The 23,232-nt window shown below is 37.8% G+C and overlaps 1 protein-coding gene across 3 annotated transcripts in view; it reads right to left on the reverse strand.

The window, feature by feature from the left end:
- Positions 1 to 23,232, reverse strand: part of NCKAP5 (NCK associated protein 5) — a 1,043,181-nt gene that overhangs the window by 696,395 nt on the left and 323,554 nt on the right. For all 3 annotated transcript variants that reach the window (XM_040228410.1, XM_040228409.1, XM_040228411.1), the window contains one exon: positions 23,148 to 23,221. In XM_040228410.1, coding sequence (XP_040084344.1) covers positions 23,148 to 23,221 — 74 coding nt within the window. The remainder of the gene's footprint in view (positions 1 to 23,147; positions 23,222 to 23,232) is intronic.

Consider the following 23,232-nt stretch of genomic DNA (forward strand, 5'->3'; position numbering starts at 1 on the left):
GTCTCATAGTAAATATCAGTAAGTTACATAAGGTTGAAATATGACAAAGGTTTGTGGGTAAAATGCAGTAGAACAATAAATTATCAACAAATTTAAAAATGTAAAAGCTCAAGGACTTCCCTGGTGGTCCAGTGCCTGGGACTTCCCACTCCCAATCCAGGGGGCCTGGGTTCGATCCCTGGTTGGGGAACTAGATTCCACAACTAAGAGTTCCCACATCAAACTAAAGATCCCACATGCCACAGCAAAGATCAAAGATCGTGTTGCAGCCTTCCTGAAGTAAAATTTGGCAACATCCCTAACAAATTTCTATGTATATTTACAATTGGAGTGAGCATTTTCACTTTTTGGAAGTTTTCCAGGATGAAAGTATACTTCCAACAATACAAAAATACACAGGCACGTGATTATTCAATGCTAAATTGTTATTTTTTTTAATATAAATTTATTTATTTTAATTGGAGGCTAATTACTTTACAATATTGTATTGGTTTTGCCATACATCAACATGAATCCACCATGGGTGTACACATGTTCCCCATCCTGAACCCCCCACCCACTTCCCTCCCCGTACCATCCCTCTGGGTCATCCCAGTGCACCAGCCCCGAGCATCCTGTATCATGCATCAAACCTGGACTGGCGATTCGTTTCACATATGATAATATACATGTTTCTATGTCATTCTCCCAAACCATCCCACCCTTGCCCTCTCCCACAGAGTCCAAAAGACTGTTCTATACATCTGTGTCTCTTTTGCTCTCTTGCATACAGAGTTATCGTTACCATCTTTCTAAATTTTTAAACTGTTGTTTAAAATATATTTAACTTATTCTTGGGGCTTCCCTGGTGGCTTAGAGGTTAAAGTGTCTGCCTGGAATGCAGGAGACCTGGGTTCGATCCCTGGGTCGGGAATATCCCCTGGAGAAGGAAATGGCAGCCCACTCCAGTACTCTTACCTGGAGAATCCCATGGAGGGAGGAGCCTGGTAGGCTACAGTCCATGGGGTCGCAAAGAGTCGGACACGACTGAGCAATAAGGAAGGGAACTTATTCTTACTCTACAGTTTTTCTTTATCCTTATCTTATGATTTATCTTTTGGACTGGATTAAAAACTATTATTTAATTTTGTAATCCTTTATGAACAATTTCTACACTATTTTCTGTGTGGTAACATTGAATAAATCTTTATTGATTTGAAAATTATTAGGGCTAAACAATTATTTGTTATAAGAAATTTCATTTTGAAATAAAGCTTTCATGTAACTAACCCTATATGGCTTACTAATTTTGGATTTATCCAAGATTGTTGTCTACTATATTTTTTTCATGGTTCCTATGAACTTTCTGTTAATTGGGAAATTTGATTTCTTCAATAATTAAACCTCTGAGGCTAGGGTACAAGGCTGAATTCAGCACATACACTTAGAGAAGATTCCACTGGACTTGCTATACTTCTGCAGTCATAATTGAGTAGATCATCATTCTAGGATAGCATTATTGTCTTCAAAGAAATTTATAAATGGAATGCACTTAAGTAGTACCTGGTTATTCTTCTGGGCCTTGGTGAAAAAAAAAAAAAAAACAGATAAATACACATCCATGTTCTACCGATTGTTCTATTTTTTGAAGCTTAAAGATTCGTGTTCTTTCATTGTGCTTAGTCACTCAGTCGTGTCAGAGTCTTTGCAACCCAATAGACTATAGCCTGCCAGGCTCCTCTGTCCCTGGAATTCTCCAGGCAAGAATACTAGATCAGGTATCCATTCCTTTCTCCAGGGGATCTTCCCAACCTAGGGATCAAACCCGAGTCTCCTGCATTACAGGCAGTCTCCTGCATTACATTCTCCTGCATTCTTTACCATGTGAGCCACCAGGGAAGTGCATTCTTTCATTAACATAGTTATTTATTCAAATATCATTTATTAAGCAACTATTACTCAGATATAGGTTTTTATATTCAAAAGTCTTTGAGCCAAAAAAGTTTCATGATCTCAAATTTTAACAGCTGATTTTCTGAATATTTTGTGTTGTATTCAGATCTTGTCTTAGAATGTCTCCTAAAATTAGTGTGTGTGTGTTACATATATTAGTTTTTTCAATTGATTTTACCTGATGATTTATGGATTTCCATTTTTAATGTTTCTCATAATAGACACATATGAAAGAATATGATTATTGAAAAGAGCCTAGAATCACTCTTTGTGCTTGCTCTATAGATAGGGAAATTGGGCTTACATTATATTTAGGACCACACAAGGGATTTATAGAGAGAATTGAGTGTTGGCTAGGAGGTTTCCACATCCACTGTTCAGAACCCTACCACCAGATCTGTGGACCTTTAAGTGCCCCAGGGCTTAGCAGAGCAGCTCTAAAAGATGCCTTAGAAAGACGTAGAGACACAAAATCATAATTATGTTGACTCGTAATCCTTCTTTACTTATACAGAAGTTGGTATGTAGACAGATGCAAAACAACACAAACATGTTTTTTTAAAAACACATACTAGATCGGGAATGGGCACCCACAGGCAAAATCTTAGCTTTTGTACCAAATGAAATTTTGAGGGGACACAGTCATACCCATTCATTTATCTGTGACTGCTTTTCAGCTCCAGCTACAGATTTGAGTAGTTGCAACAGTGACCATAAAGATACAGCCAGTAAAGCCAAAAATATTTGTCGCCTGGCCCTTAACAGAAAAATTTGTTCACCCCACTATAGAAAATATTGCTCTCTTACAAGCTATAACTATACACATTAATAACTATACTTTAAAACACTGCTAATGATTATAATTTTTAGCTACACTTGGAAACAACCATGGTAATTAAATGCATGTTATAGAGTCTAATGAGCCCTCGAGTTTCTGATATAAGTTGTTCTATAGCATATACACTTCTGCAGAATCTGAAACATTCCATTTTTAATAGTTAGGAGTAATTTTAGCTAATTAACTTTTAAAATTAAACCTAAATTAACATTTTATAGCCTGCTATAACTACAGCTAAGAACACTTCCTGATAATTAAAATACAGTGTTCCTAATGAATGGATATCTACTGTAACTTCCTTTACAAAGACAGTTATAGTTGCTTTTATAGTTTCATTTTGTTCTTTATACACTCAAGATTATTGTATTTTCCCAACATACAAACATGAAATTTTTTCAATCCATTTTTATATATTAGGAATACAACATTTATGTTGTTTTCTATGTTACACTATAAGTAAGACTTAGTGTAACAATGTGTTACACTAAGTTTCTATGTTACACTATAAAATCTTGAAACTGTAGTTACTATTTAAGCAATTACAGTAACTTTTTAAAAAATTTTTATTTTATAGTGGAGCATGGTTGATTAATAGTGTGATTCACTTACATATATATGTGTGCGTGTGTGTGTATGTGTGTGTATATATCTATTCTTTTTCAATTTCAGTAAATTTAAAGGAATATTAAGAAGAATGGATTCCAGAGTTGCTTATAAAGGGAATAGAATTTTGAGACATATTATTCAGATATACTGGGGATAAAATAAAGAAAAAGTCTAAAGCAGAAATTGGCATATAAGGGATTGAAATAAGGTAGCACCATAATAAATTAATTTTTAGGAAATATTTTCTAGGCACCACAGAGAATCTGTTCTGCCTTTATTCTGTTTGGTCTGTGTTTGGAGTCAGGAAAGACTAGGTTATGGTAATAAATCACCCCCAGATATGCATAGCTTGACACAAAAGCTTGTTTCTCATGCTACACGTTGGCAGAGACCTCTCCTGATGGTAGTCATTCTATGTCCCAAGCTTTAGATTAAAACACCATCTTGAGAATTGCTGGTTGTCATGCCAGAACAAAAGAGCACACTGGAGGGTTGTCTGTGCACCATATTCAACTTGGAATGTCCCTTTTGCTAAGGACTCATTGGCCAGAATAGTCACATGACCCTGCACAACCACAAGGGAACAGGAATTGTAATCCTATTATGTACTTCCCTGGTGGTTCAGATGGTAAAGCTCCCGCCTACAATGAGGGAGACCGGCGTTCATTCCCTGGGTTGGGAAGATCTCCTGGAGAAGGAAATGGCAGCCCATTCCAGTATTCTTGCCTGGAAGATCCCATGGAGGAACATGGTAGACTACAGTCCATAGGGTCACAAAGAGCCAGACATGACTGAGCGACTTCACTTTCACTTATGTACTCATAAGGGATAGAGTAGAATTATTTACTAACAACTCATTGAATGTTTAGGTTAATGATTAAGGACTTAACTCTCAGACCAAGCTAGTTAATTGTCTGTACTTTACTTTCCTCATCTGTACAATGAAAATACTAAACCTCATAGAAATGTAGGAATTAAATGAGTTAAAACTTACACAGTATTTAGAAGAGTATTGGAATACAGTAAAATGTGTTATTGTTGTTGCATTCCAAGTTATGTACTTGCTACACTGCTCTTCAGAGTCAAAAAGAGAGTAGGGCAGCCTTAGGAATGTTGACCTGGGCCTAGCAGAGATGCCTATGAGAAGTATGAGGAAAGGTCCATGACTAAATGAAAGAAATCAAAATGCTAGGTTTTCCTTCTAAGTAATATTGATCCAAGAGGCAGGAGACATGCCATTAAAGGGGTAGCCAGTTAGTTCAAGAGAAGCTAGAGCACCAGGGGTATAAAGACATCAACTACAGTAGGTCTTATGAAATATGAATGTCAGAGAATGAATTTAGGATGTGAACATAAAACATGGACAAAGTAAGTGGCATATGCTGGGTAGGACTAGAATACATTAACAGTATACACATTTGGGTAATATAGTATATGAATGAATCCCTTCTAATAAGTGGCTTATGAGGTTTGTATCAGACTAAATATAAGCGTTAAAGTAGAAGACTCCCATTAGAAGAAAATGAAATTGTTAGTGGCTCAGTTGTATCTGACTCTTTGCAGCCCCATGGATGGTAGCCTCCAGGCTCCTCTGTCCATGGAATTCTCCATGCAAGAATACTGTAATGGGTTGCCATTCCCTTCTCCAGGGGATCTTCCCTGATCCAGGGATCAGGGAGACCCGAACCCGGGTCTCCTGCATTGCAGGCAGATTCTTTACCATCTGAGCCACCAGGGGTTGAGTCCCATTGGAAAGGGCAAAGGTAATACCAAAAGAAGAGAAATGGGAAGAAAGAGACAGTGAGCCAAGAACCAGTGTCCAGGATGTGCAGTCAGCTCCCATCCTATGTAGAACACAGCAAATGGTGGGTTTATGGCATTGTTCAATTCCTGTCAGAGCTGTTGACTCAGCACTGGTACAGTACACAGCAGTACAACTGCTCTGAATCCATGACCAGGTATCCACCCCTGACCATGCACCTGTGACCACCCCTGCATCAGCACATAGCCCAACGATTCTGGACTGCTAGGCACCAGGTGAGGGAAAGAGCAGACATGATTTCCTCTTCCAGGAGCTAATAACAAGAGACACAGAAAAGTTACTAACCCATGCATAGCATAAATCAGAATGAAAGAAATTCTGTACTGCACACACATGCCAAATTTTAAGAGCACACAGAAGGAGGAAAGGTCCATTTTCAGGAGATATTTAGGGAATACTTTTTGGAAGAACTAACATTTTAACTGAGATTTTAAAGAAGAAGAGGGATAAAAGTCAAAGCATGTAATGAATACCAAGCTAATGAAATATCATGAATGACCATAAAATGAGTAAAAGTGACTACTTGGAGAGAGTAGAGGAGAAACAAATTTTAAAAAGTAAAAGGAGCTCTTTTTTTGACCCACAGGTAATAATTCAGAGGCACCTTAAGAAGTTCTCATTTCATAATCAATTTATATTTATAAAGTTCCCTGCTATTTGTTCCCCAAAATAGTAATTACAATATAAAAGTGTCTATTTAATTTGAATTTTATTTCTGTAGTCTTGAAATGTAAGCTCCACAGTCTATATTTCCCTAGATGGTCACAAGTTCAAAAGATCATAGAGCTGAAAAGAAATTACAGTCCAAAGTTCTGCTTCAAAGATGGAAGGTCCAGTAACCAAATGACTTACTCATATTTACAAGAGTGCCAGACTCAACACTAGAACTGTTATAATACTGAATGTACCAGCCGCTTTAAAAGATGAAAGAATCAAGAAGACAAACATGAATCCAGAGCGATTCTTGTGGTTTCTCTGGGAATGTTCTGTATCAGAACCTAAGTGATTTATGTCTATAAGAACGTAAGTAATATGAATAGAGGAAACATGGAATTATTCATTAAATTCAAAATGTCTAATGGAGGAGTCACTACTTGAAATCTATGTGTGTTGCAGCCATGTAAAACGAAGCCCTACTGCACAAGGTAGGGATTATGTTTATCGAACTTAAACGCAAGGTAGAGGAAGTCAGAAATACAAACAAGTTCTGAATGCCTCATGTCAGGTAACAACGGGCCAGCACAGCTCATAGTAACAGATGCAATGTCTGTGTCATGTTATCAGTGTTAGAAGTGAACATCAGAGAAGTGCTGCGTTGCCAGCTCCGCCAAAGACAGCAGCACAGAACCATGACGCACCGTGACAGTTCTTGCTTCCATCTGTGAAGTGTCCACATGCCTCATTTTGGATGCCATGTGAAGTTGCTAGGCTACTGGGTTTCTGAACAGAAGATGGACATTCAAGGAACCAATTTTTGACTACATATTAACCACGACAACTCTATCTAAAGTATCTTGTTCCCAAACAGGAGCATAAAGGATATTTCTACATTCTAACTTTACATGAAGAATCAGGTCTTAGAAATCCCATGAGAAAGTTTTCATAAGGATTTATCCACACTTTCTTCTTCGGTTTCCTCAATTGCAAAGCAGGAAACCTTCCAGACATCCTGAACCTCTGACCCTTTTGTGGTTTTTCCCATCAACATACACAAGCATCCATGCATCAATTAGAAAATCTCACCACATTATAGCATGGCCTTGTTTTAGACCTATATCTAGAACACTACTGTTTCCAACCCTCTATTGAATGAATTTACTTGCATGTTTTTTGGGGAAAAGAAGGTGTCATTGGCTCAGAAATGTCAGAAGTCCATTATCACATAAACCTATCAGGTCTCCAAGATGATGTTCCCGGGCTACCCTAAATGACTTCCTCAGAATGTGTCCTGCTAACATGGGAATCAGCTTTTTGCCTGTTACCCAACCTCAGCTCATTCCTTCTCTGTGACAGTATCAGGACATCCACATCTGACAACAGTCCCAGCTAATTAATTTACTCCAATGACTAGCAGCCTTTTGACAGGAAAAATAATCTACATTGTATTTATGGCAAAATCTCTACCACTCTGACAAAGATGAATGCCAGCTTCACATAGCCATTTTTCAGCTGTTATCCAAAGCTGAAAGTGATTTTCAAATGTTGGCTTTAAAATTAGGAGGAAGGAGATAATCGTTCTACTTTAAACTGGCCTGGAAATGGAATCTCTATAATGATAGTGTAGCATCAAGCCAGAAAAAATAAACTCTCCTGCTACAACCATAAATGGGCCAGAAAGAAACCTCGGGGTGGGGTCACACACAAAGACTAGGCAGTGGAATTGGATTTCCAAAATAAATGATCTGAAACTCACAGGATAATGTATCTTCAAAAAGTGATATCTTTCCTTATCCCCATCCCTCTAGCCATGGGTAGTGGAGGGAGCGATATCTGCCTCTGTAAAATGCACACTGTTGTTGCTATTGATTGGTCGCTAAGTCCTGTCTGACTCTCTTGCGACCCCATGCACTGTAGCCTGCCAGGCTCCTCTGTCCATGGTATTTCCCAGGTACAAACACTGGAATGGGTTGCCATTTCCTTCTGCAGGGGATCTTCCTGACCCAGGGATCGAACCTGTGTCTCCTGAATTGACAGGCAGATTCTTTACCACTGAGCCACCAGAGAAGTCCTAAAATGCACACAACACTGTCAGAAAATTGGAAAAAATCAAAATTTGAACCCAGACAACATCTACAAGGCTCAACTTCTGTCTCGGTCATAAGCAAAGTATCCAGTAGTTCCATTCACTTTGGCTATGCTCGGAAATACTTTCTTATGAGTTTTGTTTAATCTTTCTAGCAGTATCCTTCCTAATGTTCCTTAACCTTGGGATTGTAAATGTTAAATTAATAATTATTCATTTCACTGATAATCCAAACCTCATTCCCTTCCCTCTGAAGACCAGAGTAATCATCCAATAAAAGTTCTACCAAGGTCAGAAATGACCTAATTTATTTGTAATTATTAATTCTTCTCTGACCCTTTAATCATAAATAAAGCCTTGGCATTGGAAAAAAAAAAAGATGTGAAACAGGACAAAGCAATTTTCAAAAGTCAGGGAGTAATGGAACAGTGGAGAAAAAGAGAACAGATTTTCTAAATTTAAAACACTCCTTGTCCTTTCTTGAAATAATGATTTATATTCTTTGAGTCCACAAGAGAGTAATTGGATATGTGTGATGCAATGCTGGAATTTTAGGTATTTTGTGTAAAGGTTATTAACAATTAGTACCACTGGGGTAAAAATCATAAAGTTAGAATAATAACCCTCTCTCAAAGGATGACTGAAATTGAACTTGTAATCTGTTCATAATCAAATATATTATGTTTATATTAGAGACCCACATGTTCAGAGGGATATTGACAAACTAAAATAAATCACATAGGTGGCCATGTGTAAGAGGGGTCTGAAATGTAAGTTGTATGAGGAGCAATGCAAGAACCAAACCTGCTTCCTTTGGAAAAGTGAAGACTGAGGTCAGACAGATCAAACTGTCAATATTTTAAAGGGCTGACAAGGAAATAGTCATTACAAACAGAGATACTGACGGTGGTGTTAGGGCCAGAGAGTAAAAGCTGCATGATGAGTTATCCAACATGAAAGGCATCTGACCTCTCCCCATCCACGGAAGAAGAATCCCCTGGACACGACCTCTGAAAGATGGTCACCCAGACTCTGCCTGGACACTTGTACTGGCAGAGCTCACTATCCCAAACACCCTCCTTAGTGTTAGAGAACAGAATGTATCAGAACATTTCTTTTTAGCCCTGAGTTGCCATCCCTCAGGTTCTAACATAGACAACTGGATAACTAGTACCTGCCCTCCTGAATATCCTAGGATACTGCTGATCCCTTCTCCACAAGATAGCTCACTGCAGTTGTTTTTTATTGAAGTATAATTGAAGTATAGTATTATATGAAGTACAGGTATGCAATATAGTGATTCATAGTTTTTAAACATTACACTCCATGTAGAGTTATTATAAAATATTCACTGTATTTCCTGTATCATACAAAATCCTTGTAGCTTATTTTATACATCATAGCTTGTACTTCTTAATCTTCCACCCCTATCTTGCCCCTCTCCACTTCCTCACCCCAGCTGGTAGCCACTAGTTTGTTTCCTACATCTAGGAGTCTGCTTTTTTTTTTTTTTTTGCTATATTTACTAATGTGTTATATTTTTTAGATTCCACATGTAAGTGATATAATACAGAATTTCCTTTCTCTGTCTGACTTATTTCACTTATCATAATACCCTCTAAAACCATCCATGTTGCTGAAAATGGCAAGGCTGCATTCTTTCTTATGGCTTAATAGTATTCCATTGTCTATATGTGTGTGTCCCAAAGAGTCAGACACGACTGAGAAACTGAACTGAACTGACTGATATGTGTGTGTGTGTGTGTGTGTGTGTGTGTGTGTGTACATTTTCTTTACTCGTTCATCTATTGATGTACAGTTGGGTTGCTTCCATATCTTAACAACCATATTCTGCCATGAATATTGGGGTGCATATATCTTTTCAAATTAATGGTTTTGTTTTTTGGATACATACCCAGGAGTGGAATTGTTGAGTCATATGGTAGTTCTCTTAGTTCTCTATGTGTCAAGTTAAACATGTGCAATTCCTTCAGACCTTCCAGATACTCTCTGGTTTCTAATGTTCTTAACTGACATCTGAAATAAGTATTCTTGATACAGTATTACCAGCCACAGTACAGAATAGAACTTTCAATTCTCCTGTCGAAGAAATATCAGTTAGTATGTGTTAGCTGAACACCTATTATGTTCAACCCTATGCTTAGCCACGATTTGATATAGAAGTAGAAGACCAGGTGCTGAAAATATCTATAGAATAAAAACTGAGGTATGTGGAATAATTTTGGAGTTTTTGCAAGATGCAAACAATTATGTGGACATATGTGGTATAATCTCAAATTCAGGGTGAATTTGAAAAAGGGAGCCTGGGCAGACTGATGCTGAGGAATCCAGGTGCTGAGTTGTACTAGATTAGGAGGACCATCGCTTGCTCCTTGGAAGAAAAGCTATGAAAAACCTAGACAGTATATTAAAAAGCAGAGACATTATTTTGCCAACAAAGTTCCCTCTAGTAAAAGCTATGGTTTTTCCAGTATTCATGTATGGATGTGAGAATTTGACCATAAAGAAAGCTGAATGCCGAAAAATTGATGCTTTTGAACTGTGGTGTTGGAGAAGACTCTTGAGAGTCCCTTGGACTGCAAGGAGATCCAACCATTCAATCCTAAAGGAAATAAGTCCTGAATACTCACTGGAAGGACTGACACTGAAGCTGAAGCTCTGATAGTTTGGCCACCTGATGCAAAGAACTGACTCACTGGAAAATACCCTGATGCTGGGAAAGATTGAAGGCAGGAGAAGAGGACGACAGAGGATGAGATAGTTGGAGGGCATCACCGACTTGATGGACATGAGTTTGAGTGAACTCCGGGAGTTGGTGATGGACGGGGAAGCCTGGTATGCTGCAGTCCATGGGGGTCTCAAAAAGTTGGACAGGACTCAAGTGACTGAACTGAAGTGATCTCTGCTCTCCCTTGAAGGATGTGTGTGACTAGAATAAGACACTAACAGTAGGGATTGTGTGTAGGAATAATCAGTAATAAAGAAGGTCAGCGCTGGTAGGGACATGTATAGCTAGAAATAGAAATACTTAGATTTGTACTCTTAACATGTCTACTAGGACCTTCAATTCTAAATATGCTGAGCTTAACTTTGCTAAAAAAAAAAAAAAAAGCCAGGATTCAGATATCCACAGTTCTCTAATTGGCAAACTAATCTTCGGTGAATACTACCAGGAGCTAAGAGAGTAAAGCTAGAACTCCCCTCAGGTGGCAAGTACAGATTTCAGAGGTGATGTTTCTGGACACCCAATTTCTTTTATTTCAAGCATGAGAATTCCAGGCAGTCCAGTGGTAGAGGTATTTTTGGATAGATGCAATTTTTGGTACAGTTTAAATTATGTCGTCTTGGTAACAAATGATTCCAAAGGCCAAAGTCCTAAATTATGTATCTGACCCAAAGAATTTCTCTTCTCTTTTAGAGTGGCTGTCTGTAATTGACCCCACTCAGATATGTATTTCCAAAGCCAAGATACAGGAAAATCAATTAGATAATTAAAATGAATAAACCCAGATAAATATACATTTTGGCTTTCAATTAGCCAATGACTTTGTGAATCTCTAGGGAACACTGAAGAGACATCATAAGACAGTGCAGTTTCCCTTAATAGGGACCATAACCTCAGAGTGGCATATTTTTCAAATAATGAGCAAATGATGTGTTTTTTTTTTTTTTTCACCATGCTGTGCTCATAGCTTCTGTGGAGACTTAAACATTATTCAATAGAACAATTTCCTGCAAAGCCTTTTGAAAGTGGTCACAGACTCTGACTCTATTCTGGTGCCCTGGGTCTGCCAGCATGCTGTTTTACTACCTTTGGAAGATTCAGTGCCAAGACACAGTCCAAGAGTCAGAGCTGAAAGAATACCAGGTATATAAAAATAATTTGCTGCCTTCTTTCAAGAAGGAAAACTGTCACTTTCTATCACTTTCAACTTTCAGTAATTCTGTGGATCTATCATTTCTCTTCTGTCTTCATCACTCAACCCTTCAGCTGACCTACAAGGTAATTGATAATAATTAGACTGTTAACCCTAAAGAAAAGACTGCTGAAATCACTGATTAACCCTGTCCTGTTATCAGTGGGAAACCAAGGCCCTGGAAGTCTAAAGGGCTTTTTCAGAAACCACAATGTAAGTGTCAGAATCAGGACATGAACTTCACATTGCAGAGAAGGAATCAGAGATAGTATTTGAAAAAGTTCTCAACAGGACAGCACATTCACCAAGCAGTCAGAACAGAAACCCTGATTGTGGCAGTGTGCCACCAAATACCACCCCAGGTGGACTAGATCGGAGGTTTAGGAGATAAAAAGTGCCCCTTATTTGTTATCTAAAGCACTTAGCTGCTGCTGCTACTGCTGCTAAGTCGCTTCAGTCGTGTCCGACTCTGCGACCCCATAGACGGGGGCCCACTGTCTCTGGGATTCTCCAGGCAAGAACACTGGAGTGGGTTGCCATTTCCTTCTCCAATGCATGAAAGTGAAAAGCAAAAGTGAAATCGCTCAGTCGTGCCCGATTCTTAGCGACCCCATGGACTGCAGCCTACCAGGCTCCTCCGTCCATGGGATTTTCCAGGCAAGAGTACTGGAGTGGGGTGCCATTACCTTCTCCGAAAGCTAATAAAAATGAAATTTACTTTTAGCTGTTAGTTGCTCTCTTTTTTCATCTGTTTATTTTCTACTAATGCCACTAATCCTTTGAAAACTTGCTCTCTGTTTGGCAGCCCATGTCATTGTTATCTATGCTGAATGACCTTGACTTCAAGTGTGTGTCCATCTTAACAAAATTCTAAGGTCTTCTCTGCCAGTACCACTTTATAGACTTTCAGGCCAAGCCCCAGTTCTATTTTTTTTTTATTTAAAGTATTAGTTGGTTTATGATGTGGTATTAGTTTCTGGTGTACAATAAAGTGATTCAGTTTTTTAATATATATATGTACATATCTATTATATATATACTTTTAATATATGTATTATATATATTATACAGTGATATATATATGAATGTGTGCTTTTATATATATATAAAAGTTATATATGTATGTATATATATATGTTTGTGTGTGTGTGTGTGCACACACACACACACACGTGCGCTGTCGCTTCAGTCATTTCCGACTCTTTGCGAACCTATGGACTGTAGCCTGCCAGGCTCCTCTGTCCATGAGATTTCCCTGGAAAGAATACTGGAGTGGGTTACCTCCTCCAGGGGATCTTCCCGACCCAGGGATAGAACCCACGTTTCTTATGTATCCTGCATTGGCAAGTGGGTTCTTTACCACTAGCGCCACCTGGGAAACCTATATATATATATGTAGGCTATATAAGCTTATATATAGGCTTCTATATATATGTGTGTATATATATATACACACACACATACACTTTTACAGATTCTTTTCCATTATAGGGTATTACAAGATATTGAATATTGTTCCCTGTGCTATACAGAAGGTCATTATAGGTCATTATTGTTTATATATTTTATGTACAGCAGTGTGTATCTTATCAATTCTATCTTTAAAAGTAACGATCTATTGTCTACAATTTTTCTACAATTTTTTTCATTTTATTCAAGGTGATAAATTATTGAAGGCCTAGATTTTTACCATGCATTTTTTTTAACCTCTCATAGTCTCTTAGTCCTTTTCTTTAAAAATTATGAGAAATTCTTTCATTGTGTCTATTGAAAATGTTGTTTGCAGCCCAAGATACAATTGGTAGATAATGGGAATAAAATTATGGACAGAAATACACATTTGATTATTGTTACTGGTTGGAACCTTTCCTATGATGCCCAGTGGCACAACATGCAGACAGGACATGTCTCCAAATTTATTTTATGATTGAATTTTTTAAAAAGCATAAAATAAGTCTAGTGAAGCAAGCATTCTTCCTAGCTTTATATAGCAAAAGCAAGATGTTCACATCTTCATGAAGTATCCCATCTTTACCTTTCTAAGAGGAACTATCTTGAAACTATGGATCCCTTTTAGCACTGGTACAGCACTGAAACAAAGGACCTTTTGCTATGCTTGCTTGATCTTTTCCTTGCAATGGACTCACCAATAAAGGCAGACTCATCCGTAATGAACACATGAACCATTAATAGTTTCTCTTCTTGAATCAACATCAATTCTTTCAATGGCTTAAGAAAAGTGTTTTGAGGACCTATCACATGCTAAGCCTCTTAGGTACAAAGATGATTAGAACATACAACCAATTGTCTCTCTGCTTTCAGGCTAAGTGAAGTGTTAGGTTTGAAGTTGGATGTCTTATGATAAGCACTATGAGAGAGATGAGATACCTGAAGATTTGGTTTTACAAGCCAAAAACCTTAGGGGAATAAGGTGGCTCAGTGGTAAAGAATCTGCCTGCCAATGAATGAGATACAGGAGATGCAGGTTTGATCCCTGCGTTGGAAAGATCCCTGGAATAGGAAATGGCAACCTGATCCAGTATTCCTGCCTGGAAAATTCCATGGACAGAGGAGCCTTGTAGGCTACAGTCCTTGGAAATCACAGAGTCAGACATGACTGAGCTACTGAGCATGAGCATGCGCATGCATGAAAAAATAAGACTGTGTGACTGAGAGCTTCATGCTTGGAACTGGTATAGAAGTCATTGAAGGTGTGGATAGAGCCAATGTTAACATTTTGGATTATTTTGTTGAAGTGTCTTTCTCATTAACTTGGGGGAGGGGTAAAGGGATGGAGCAAGAACCAGGGCCTCCCTTGGGTCTAAGTGAGTGATGTCCTCTACTAGTAAAAGCTGGCTAATGGAGCAGTGTAGAATTGAGATGTACAGTTTGTATTTTCTCTTTTCATAGAAGCTCTAACATCTCTCCCTAGAATTGAAGGATTTAGGTGGGTTCTAGAACTCCCTTCCAGGCCTCTGAATACAGAAGCCACAAAAAGAATAGAGGGTAAGCAAAAACAAATAAATTTACTCCTTTAAACTCCAGAGTTACACATGTAGAGAGATATGTAGAGTTATATCCTAACAATCAATCTCTTTGGGGGTGGGGAAAGTCACAAGTATGCTCATGCACTAACAAGTTGGTGATTCTTTTTCCATTAAAATTAAAATTAAATAGGATGCCATGGTAAATTACCCATTTTATTCCTCCTTCTAGAAAAAAAAAGGCACTTTGTCATTCTTTACTGTGGGTGCACGTCAGCTTCAACACATGCATTTATGTCTAGTAGGTCATTTATATCATTGCCTGCTGGAGTTTTTCTTCTTTCAACTTAGTAGGGAATATTTGTGATCTTTATTACCCCCAATAAATCTACAAAATGCCTTTTGCTCGAGGCTTTTTATTTTAATTTCACATAAATAAATCACATTAGGTTCCTGGCTGTCATATTAAGATAAGCATGGATCTAAAAATAACAAATGTGTTTTTAAGTCAAATGTTTTCAGATAAAATAGTGGTAAATTTCTCTGGGTCACCCCTGAATCTTATTGATGTTGAAATATTTTTTGGCACTTTAAGAATTTTTCTTGACAAGCACAAACCTATTTAAACTAGAAGTAGAATAATTTTCAGATCCTCTACACACCTACTTGCACAATATTATTCAATCAAGCTTCCCATGGCTGCAATAAATCCATCTTTAATGTGGGGATGTGTCCCCAGTTATAGCAGAGGGCAGTTTTATGTCTTTGTAGGTTAATCGAATGCCTCTATCTATACTGTGTTTTACGTATTAACTATAAAGAGCTCTAGACCTGAATCCCTCATCAAAGATCTTACATATAGTTATACTCAAAGGTCTTAAAGGCAGCCCAAATTCAATCTAGTCAAGAACCAATTCTTCATCTGTCCTCATGCTACTAGACCTGCTCCTACTCAGGACTCAGATCAAACCATCAGCTCCTTGGGGAAACCTTTGGTCTTTTGAAGGACTGTTTCATAAAAAGTGTTTTACAGAGTCTTCCACTTAGCCTGGGGTGGAACAGTCTTGATAAATGGATGTGAATTTTTCTTTCAAACAAGATTTGTAGTGAATAGGCAAAGACAAAACCCATAAGGTTTTAAATAGTTTATTTTATACATTTATTCAGTTGAGACCTAAATATATTCTCTGATGGATTAGCACAGCCTTTTTAAGGGTGGGCAGGTTTAATAAGTAAATCATGTGTATATAAAGTTGGTGTAGAGTTTCACTCTGGCATTTTTGGTAATCTCTTTGCCTTGGATAACTTGGATTCAAATACTAGGCAACTCTCAAAGTAGACAAACATGCAGACCATACACCGGCCACCTAAATCAACAATAATGTTGATCAATCCTATAGTAAATGTCAAATATGAACCTGGGCGGGCTTCCTTGGGGACTTATCGGATAAAGAATCAGGCCTGCAATGCAGGAGACCCAGGCTCAATCCCTAGGTTGGTAAGATGCCTTGGAGAAGGGAATGGCTACCCACTTCAGTATTCTTGCCTTGAGAATCCCATGAACAGAGGAACCTGGTGGGCTGCAGTCCATGAGGTTGCAAAGAAACAGACACAATTGAGGAGCAAAGCATGAAGCATGATGAACCTGGGCGATCTTCCAATCAATCGGATACCTTTCTGGATTTAGCTCTATTAGCCCCTTCTGTTACTGAACAAAAGTCACCTTAAAGATAAAGCTGTTAGTTCAACCAGAGTCTCAGAGCTCTGAGAAGAAGCCTACATGCTCCCTTGTTTACCTAAAGCAGCACCATCAGTCTATAATAAGAGTCCTTGGGGATACATCTCAGCCCACAGCCTTCCCCACCACCGTCCATGGATGACATAACCACTGAAGCATGTGACAATACCCGATTTCCTGATTTATTCTCCCTTGTGCTGGGCAGAGGGCATGACTTAAAGGCAAGACTCTTATCTTGGCAGGGGTCTGAGACTGTCTGCATCTCTGGAACAACCCCTGGTGGGTAATTGAGAAGTGACATTGATGAGTTCCCAGGGTGGCCTGATGCTTGCACTTGCTCCCGGGATGCAGATATATACTAGAAATCCAGCACAAGGGCAGAGAGGAGGGGAAAAGACTGTAAAGCTTGCTAGTCCTGGTCTCCTCTGACCTCAGCAGAGAGAAAGATGCAGAGCTGGGAAAGCATACACTATTATTCTGTGGGCTTAGCATGAGCTTTTGCTTTTATTGCTAGCAGAGAGCGCTGAGTGCTTTGTTTGCTACACAGTCTATCCCCCAGAGGTAGTCTCCTTTTCTCTTGAAGGGATTTTAAAAAACAAATCACAGTTCTTATTTTATTTGGTGTCCACCATTAAGAATTCATGCAGAGCAATTTTACTTGTTGCCAATTAAGCTCTCCCAGTGGAAGTCTATGATTATACCAAAGGCAACCTGTGTAATACTTGGAATCACTTTGGTCTACATAAATTAACCCCTTGAGGATAGAGACGTGCTAATTCTTAAGATGCCTGGATAATTCGATTCTAAGAACCAAAATACACAGAAGGCAAATCTCCAAGAAGTTCTGGGCTTGACTTTTCTCAGGCTGTGTGTGCTTTTGCCTCTTAACTCTATTTTACAGCTACAAGACAATTTCTGTATAACATGTTAGCAAAGGATGATCTTTTCCTAGAGATAGAATGATAGAATGTCGCCTCTCAGTAAGCAACTTTAATGTCACTCACATTTTACAGAAACAGAGATTACTGCTAAAGGAAACTTTAGGCACTGGGGCAAATTACCTTCACCCCAAAGTGTATAAATACATCAAAATTATGGAGAACGTGAAGACTATTTGGGATGTGCATCATGTCATGGCAGTCTTCACTCTGCTTAGGTAGGCTGCATGTTGAATCATGGTGGGAATGAAAACAAAGCTCTTGCCCAATAATTTTTTCTATCTCTTCCCTTATATTAAGAATCACAAATAAGGCAGAATGCAAAAGCCTACTTTAAAGATTTTTGGATACACTGAAACTATCATTTTATTGTTGGAAGGATGGATCCTAGGGACTCTTATTGCACCCAGAGATCTCTACATGCTTTTCAGTGAAGTGTTTTCTTCCTCTTGGTGATGTAGGCAACCAACATTTATTCCTCTGGGGAAACACAAGTTCTGTGCTTTACCAGGGCAAACATTGCTTGTGATCAGTGGTTCTTCAGATTCTTGGAATCTGGTATTATTGATACTTTGACTGTCCCTCAGAACTTGGGGTTGACTTTCCTCTTTTATCAACAACCCAGACTCCTCACACTATTTGCTTCTCTTTTACAAACTTCTCATCTCTTTTACAAACTACCCATACCATTTGCTTCTTTTTACAAACTACCATTCACAGGTACCCATCCCATACCTGTGAAGTAAGGGGAGAAAGATGAAGAAAGAGATACAACTATGTTTTTGTATATTTGGCTACCAAACTAGGTAAGTCACCATTTCCCAAAATATATTCCTTAGACCTTTAGTCAGAGTAGATGCTCCAAGAAAAACAGGATTGGGAAATATTTTTTAAGAAGTCAAAATTATATTTTATAGTCTATATTTGATATGCATAACACATTAGCAATATAAATGGCTCTGAGTAGTTCTTCAATTAAAGCAAAATCTTTTCTTTTTTGTCTATTTTTTGTCTACTCCATGCAGCGTGACGGATCTCAGGCCCCTGACCAGGGATTGAGCCTGTCCCCCATAGTGGCGTGCCTTGTCCACAAATGTCAAGAGTGCCTTAACTGAGAAACTCTAGCCTAAATACAGCTTGTTCCAATGAGACTTCGCTTTGGCATCTGTCGGTTGGAAATTGGCACTGTGCATTCACCAGATCTTGTCATTTAATTTTGGCCTTGAAACCTACTTATTCTTCACTTACTTACAGGCTATTGATAACTCTGTCTCTTAACTCAAACTCTGAAAATCTGAAATGAATACTTTGACGTTATCTGGTTCAGTCACTGGCAAGCTGGTGTTGTTTAGTCACTAAGTCGTGTCTGACTCTTTTGCAACCCATGAACCATAGCCCACCAGGCTCCTCTGTCCATGGATTTTCCAGGCAAGAATACTGGAGTGGGTTGCCATTTCCTTCTCCGGGGATCTTCTGGACCCAGGATCAAACCCACATCTCCTGCACTGCAGGTGGATTCTTTACCACTGAGCCACCTGGGAAGCCCCACAAGTCATTAGGGATCTATTATATTAGGCATTTCTACACAGATTCTTCGAAGCCTTTTATGACATGTATTAAATTCTACATGATCCAGCTGTATAAGTATTAGAGAAAAAAGATTTTACATATCAGTACATGTTATTTATAGGTAATGCTATTTTAGATATTATATGCTTCATACAACCTCAGTGCTCAGTTATCTTAAATACTAGCTATATTGATAGCTTCTTTTTATACCTAAGGAAACTCTGTCTCAGAGATGTTACCCAATAATCACTTTGGACAGACCAGGACCAGAGTCTATGTCTCTAAAATCCAGTCTTATTTCCATTTCTAGAGTGTTATGCTGCCTCTATTTGTCATACATAATTTCACATATGTGACATGAAAGAGTAATTAACACCATAAATATTCATGAATCCCATTTGTATTTTCCAACTGTTTGTGTTTGTTCTAAACTCTTAATCTAAGGCTGCAAATGGATAAAGATTTCTGTCAAATATCAGGAGAAAGTCTCAGCAGTTGTTTTCTCACACTCTTTCTTGTCAGTCACAGATATATTTAGTCAAATCAGAAATAGTAACAGATAATATAAAAATCATTAAGTACAAAAGAGCCTTTTTCTCCTAATCTTAACTTTCCTCATTAAAACAAATAAACATACAAAAATATATGATTACATTTCAACATCAACTTATAAATAAGTTGTTGCTGGGTATGTTTATTTTTTCTTATCAGGCAGGGAGAGGCAGAGCAATTGAAATGCGCCCAGATTTGTACTCAAGTCTTAGACGAGGTTCTAGATCCCAAATCCACCCTCTTCTTCAGATAAATTCACAGAAGTTTTCTTCTGCTGGTATCAAAATATTAATTGAGCTAAATGCTCTTTGCCAGACAGCTATAGTTGAACTCCACAAATTCCTTAACAATTTGAAAACCTAGAGTAGATTATAGGTCTATTTTAGCACGATACTACACAGGACCCCAAAATAACCAGTTATCTTGAGAGTATGATTACAACAATATATTTGTGTCACAGCACATGGTTATGCTATAAAAAATGACTAAAGCCTGTTAAAGACTATTAGATTCCTTCACAAAAAATAAGATTTTCATTCTTATATCCAATCTTCTACCATTTGTCCAATTCTTTTATCATTAAGCAAGAGGCAATAACAGTATGACGTGTATCTTCTATGCTTTTGATCAGTCCTCAAAGACTGTGGCCATAAATTAATGCTGACTACTATTATTGTTGGAAGATCAAAATACTCAAAGTTGGTACTTCCCTGGTGGTCCAGTGGATAAGACATCCCCTTCCAATGTAGGAGGTGTGGGTTTGATCCCTTGTCAGGGAGCTAAAATCTCACATGCATTGTAGCCAAAAAACAAAAACATTTTTTTAAAAAAGCAACATTGTAACTAATTCAATAAAGACTTTAGAAATGGTTCACATCAAAATAATCTTTTAAAAATATTCAGAATTTTTAAGTTATAGGTTAAGTATAAATGGAAGACCATTAGTTAATATCAACATCAACGAAAGTTGTAACAGCTACAAATCAAATGCACAATAAAAATCAGAAAACAAATATACTGAATTATGGGAATGTTTGTTTGACTTCAGACACTTCAGCTGTGCTTGTGTTTGTGGTATGCCAATCCTTGGCATATCATAGAGTCTACCTTAACTCAAGAAAGCATTTTAAATATTCAATCATAAACAGAAAAAAAAGTCCCCCACTGCTCACTGTCACTCATAAATCTTTCACCATAAACTATTTGGCTGTAGTTGAAGTTGTGATATTGTAATAAGCATCAGAAAGCCTATCACTGTGCGTCAGTCAGGATCTGTTTACAAAATATAATCAAGTATAATTTCATGATTCAATAAATAGTATGTAAATCTACTATTATTGGTTTTCATTTTCATTTCAATACTACCATTTCCATTTCCTCACTGTTATTCTGACTATTCAAATATCATTATTGCCCTTTATTATTATTCAAATAAACCTTTTCTATTAGATCTTGTGACTATATGTAAGCCTTTGCTTCCTTCCTAGCAAAATTCTATTTCTGAAGGAAAATAGCTGTGATTGCCCACAAAAATCTGAGCTCTTACTTTAGGTTAGGTGATGTCTGTACCTGAAATGAGATTTTAATTTAATCATATCAAAGAAAACCAAAGATTTTTATTAACTACTTTAAAAAAGCAGGAAAATATCCTTTTCCATGCTGGTTTTTTTCATTCAAAAAGGTGTGAAACTATTATTCCTCTTCAAAAATGTATATAAAACACACTGACCAAATTATAAATAAAGTATAATTTACTCATCAGATGGTATTCATCTTTCATATATTTTTCTTTGGAAAGATGGGGGAACTTATTTTATACAAATAGTTTAAAGAAAATGTTACAACTCAGTTAAATATACTTTGCAGTACATCTATGGAAAATATAATTTAAAAGGCATATAGCCATAAATATATTGCTATTGCTACACACTGGTTCTCAAAAGAAAACTGTATCACCAAGTTACAGATCTCAAAATCAAATCTAACAAATATTGCATCAAGTTAACTGATGTGTCTTTTAGTGACAAGTGGACTTAAAAATTGTACAGTTTTGTTGTATCCTATTAGCAGTTTTCTTCTAGGTAGAAAAATAGAATACTGTCTATTACTATAACTACAGACACATTTTCTAGTTTCACAACGAGTCGGACATGACTTAGAGACTGAACAACATGTTTCCTAGTAGGAAAACTAACATCAGAGCAGAATGAATGAGTAAAATGGATTTGGATGAGGTTGGGCAAGAAAGCCACATGGTTAGGTCATACTTTCCTCCCTAATATCTTAGACAGAGGCTTCCCTGGTAGCTCAGAGGGTAAAGTGTCGGCCTGCAATGCGGGAGACCCAGGTTCAATCCCTGGGTCGGGAAGATCCCCTGGAGAAGGAAATGGCAACCCACTCCAGTACTCTTGCTTGGAAAATTCCATGGACAGAGGAGCCTTGTAAGCTACAGTCCATGGGGTCGCAGAGTCGGACACGACTGAGCGACGTCACTTCACTTCTTCACAGAGGGGGAACTGGCCTCCATGCCATGAGGAAATAAGACATAAGGGACTTTTGGGGCTTATTGACCCCTTAGAGAAGAAGCTAATTATATTCAATAATTCTGATACAGTGTAAGGTATCATGTAATTGAGCACTAGCATATTTATTCCAGATAACAAGAGCTATAGGAATTTAGTAAGTGGAATTCAGAGTCCATACTAGCACTGGCAAAAACATGGCCACATGGACTTTAAAGATCTAGATAATCCTATCACAATAATCTTCATTCCCTAGAAGCCTCAGGGAATGAGTTACTTGGGAAAACTTATATAATACTTATATAATACTCTCCTCTTTTTCCAATTTACCTGCAGATGTTTTCATACCTAGAGTTAGAATCCATCACATAAAACAAAAACAAAACCAAACATGGGGGACCTATATAACAGCATTCTTGAAATACATATTTTTTAATATAAAGAGAAGCAGAAATTTTAAGCAGAAGTGTTCTCAGCCTTTCAATTACAGAAAAACATAAATAATATTTAGGCAGGCAAAGGCCAGAGGATTTGGGTTCTAGTTTCTAAAGAATACAAGTATTCTTGCCTGGAAAATCCCATGGACTGAGGAGCCTGATAGGCTACAGTCCATGGGGTCACAAAGAGTCTGACACAACTGAGCGACTTCACTTTCACTTTCTTTTCTACAATATAAGTTTGTTGCATGGCCGTGGACAAATGCATTCCTTGACCTTGGCAAGTGTTATGATTTCTACCATCCTCCAAGCTCTAAGCAGGTCCTTCACTCAAGGACAACTTTTGACACCACTGTTTTACTTTAATTAAAGGAATGGAACTCTTTAGGTAGCCTCTGCTGATTTTTGCCCCCAAAGGTGCTTTTGGCCACCAAGTAGAAGAAGAGACCTTTTGCCAACTCCATGTTTCTGTGATCAAGATTAAAGCTCTAGATGTACCTATTAAGTTAAGAAGTAGATTTAACTCACCTCCAGAGACTTCTGTGTTGCTCCTCAAGTTGATTTAACAGATGTTCAATGTATTTGTTGGAGTCCATGTATTCCTGTACATAGA

This window comes from Oryx dammah, unplaced genomic scaffold (assembly GCF_014754425.2).
Source record: "Oryx dammah isolate SB20612 unplaced genomic scaffold, SCBI_Odam_1.1 HiC_scaffold_27, whole genome shotgun sequence".
In the NCBI taxonomy this organism is placed as follows: domain Eukaryota; kingdom Metazoa; phylum Chordata; class Mammalia; order Artiodactyla; family Bovidae; genus Oryx; species Oryx dammah.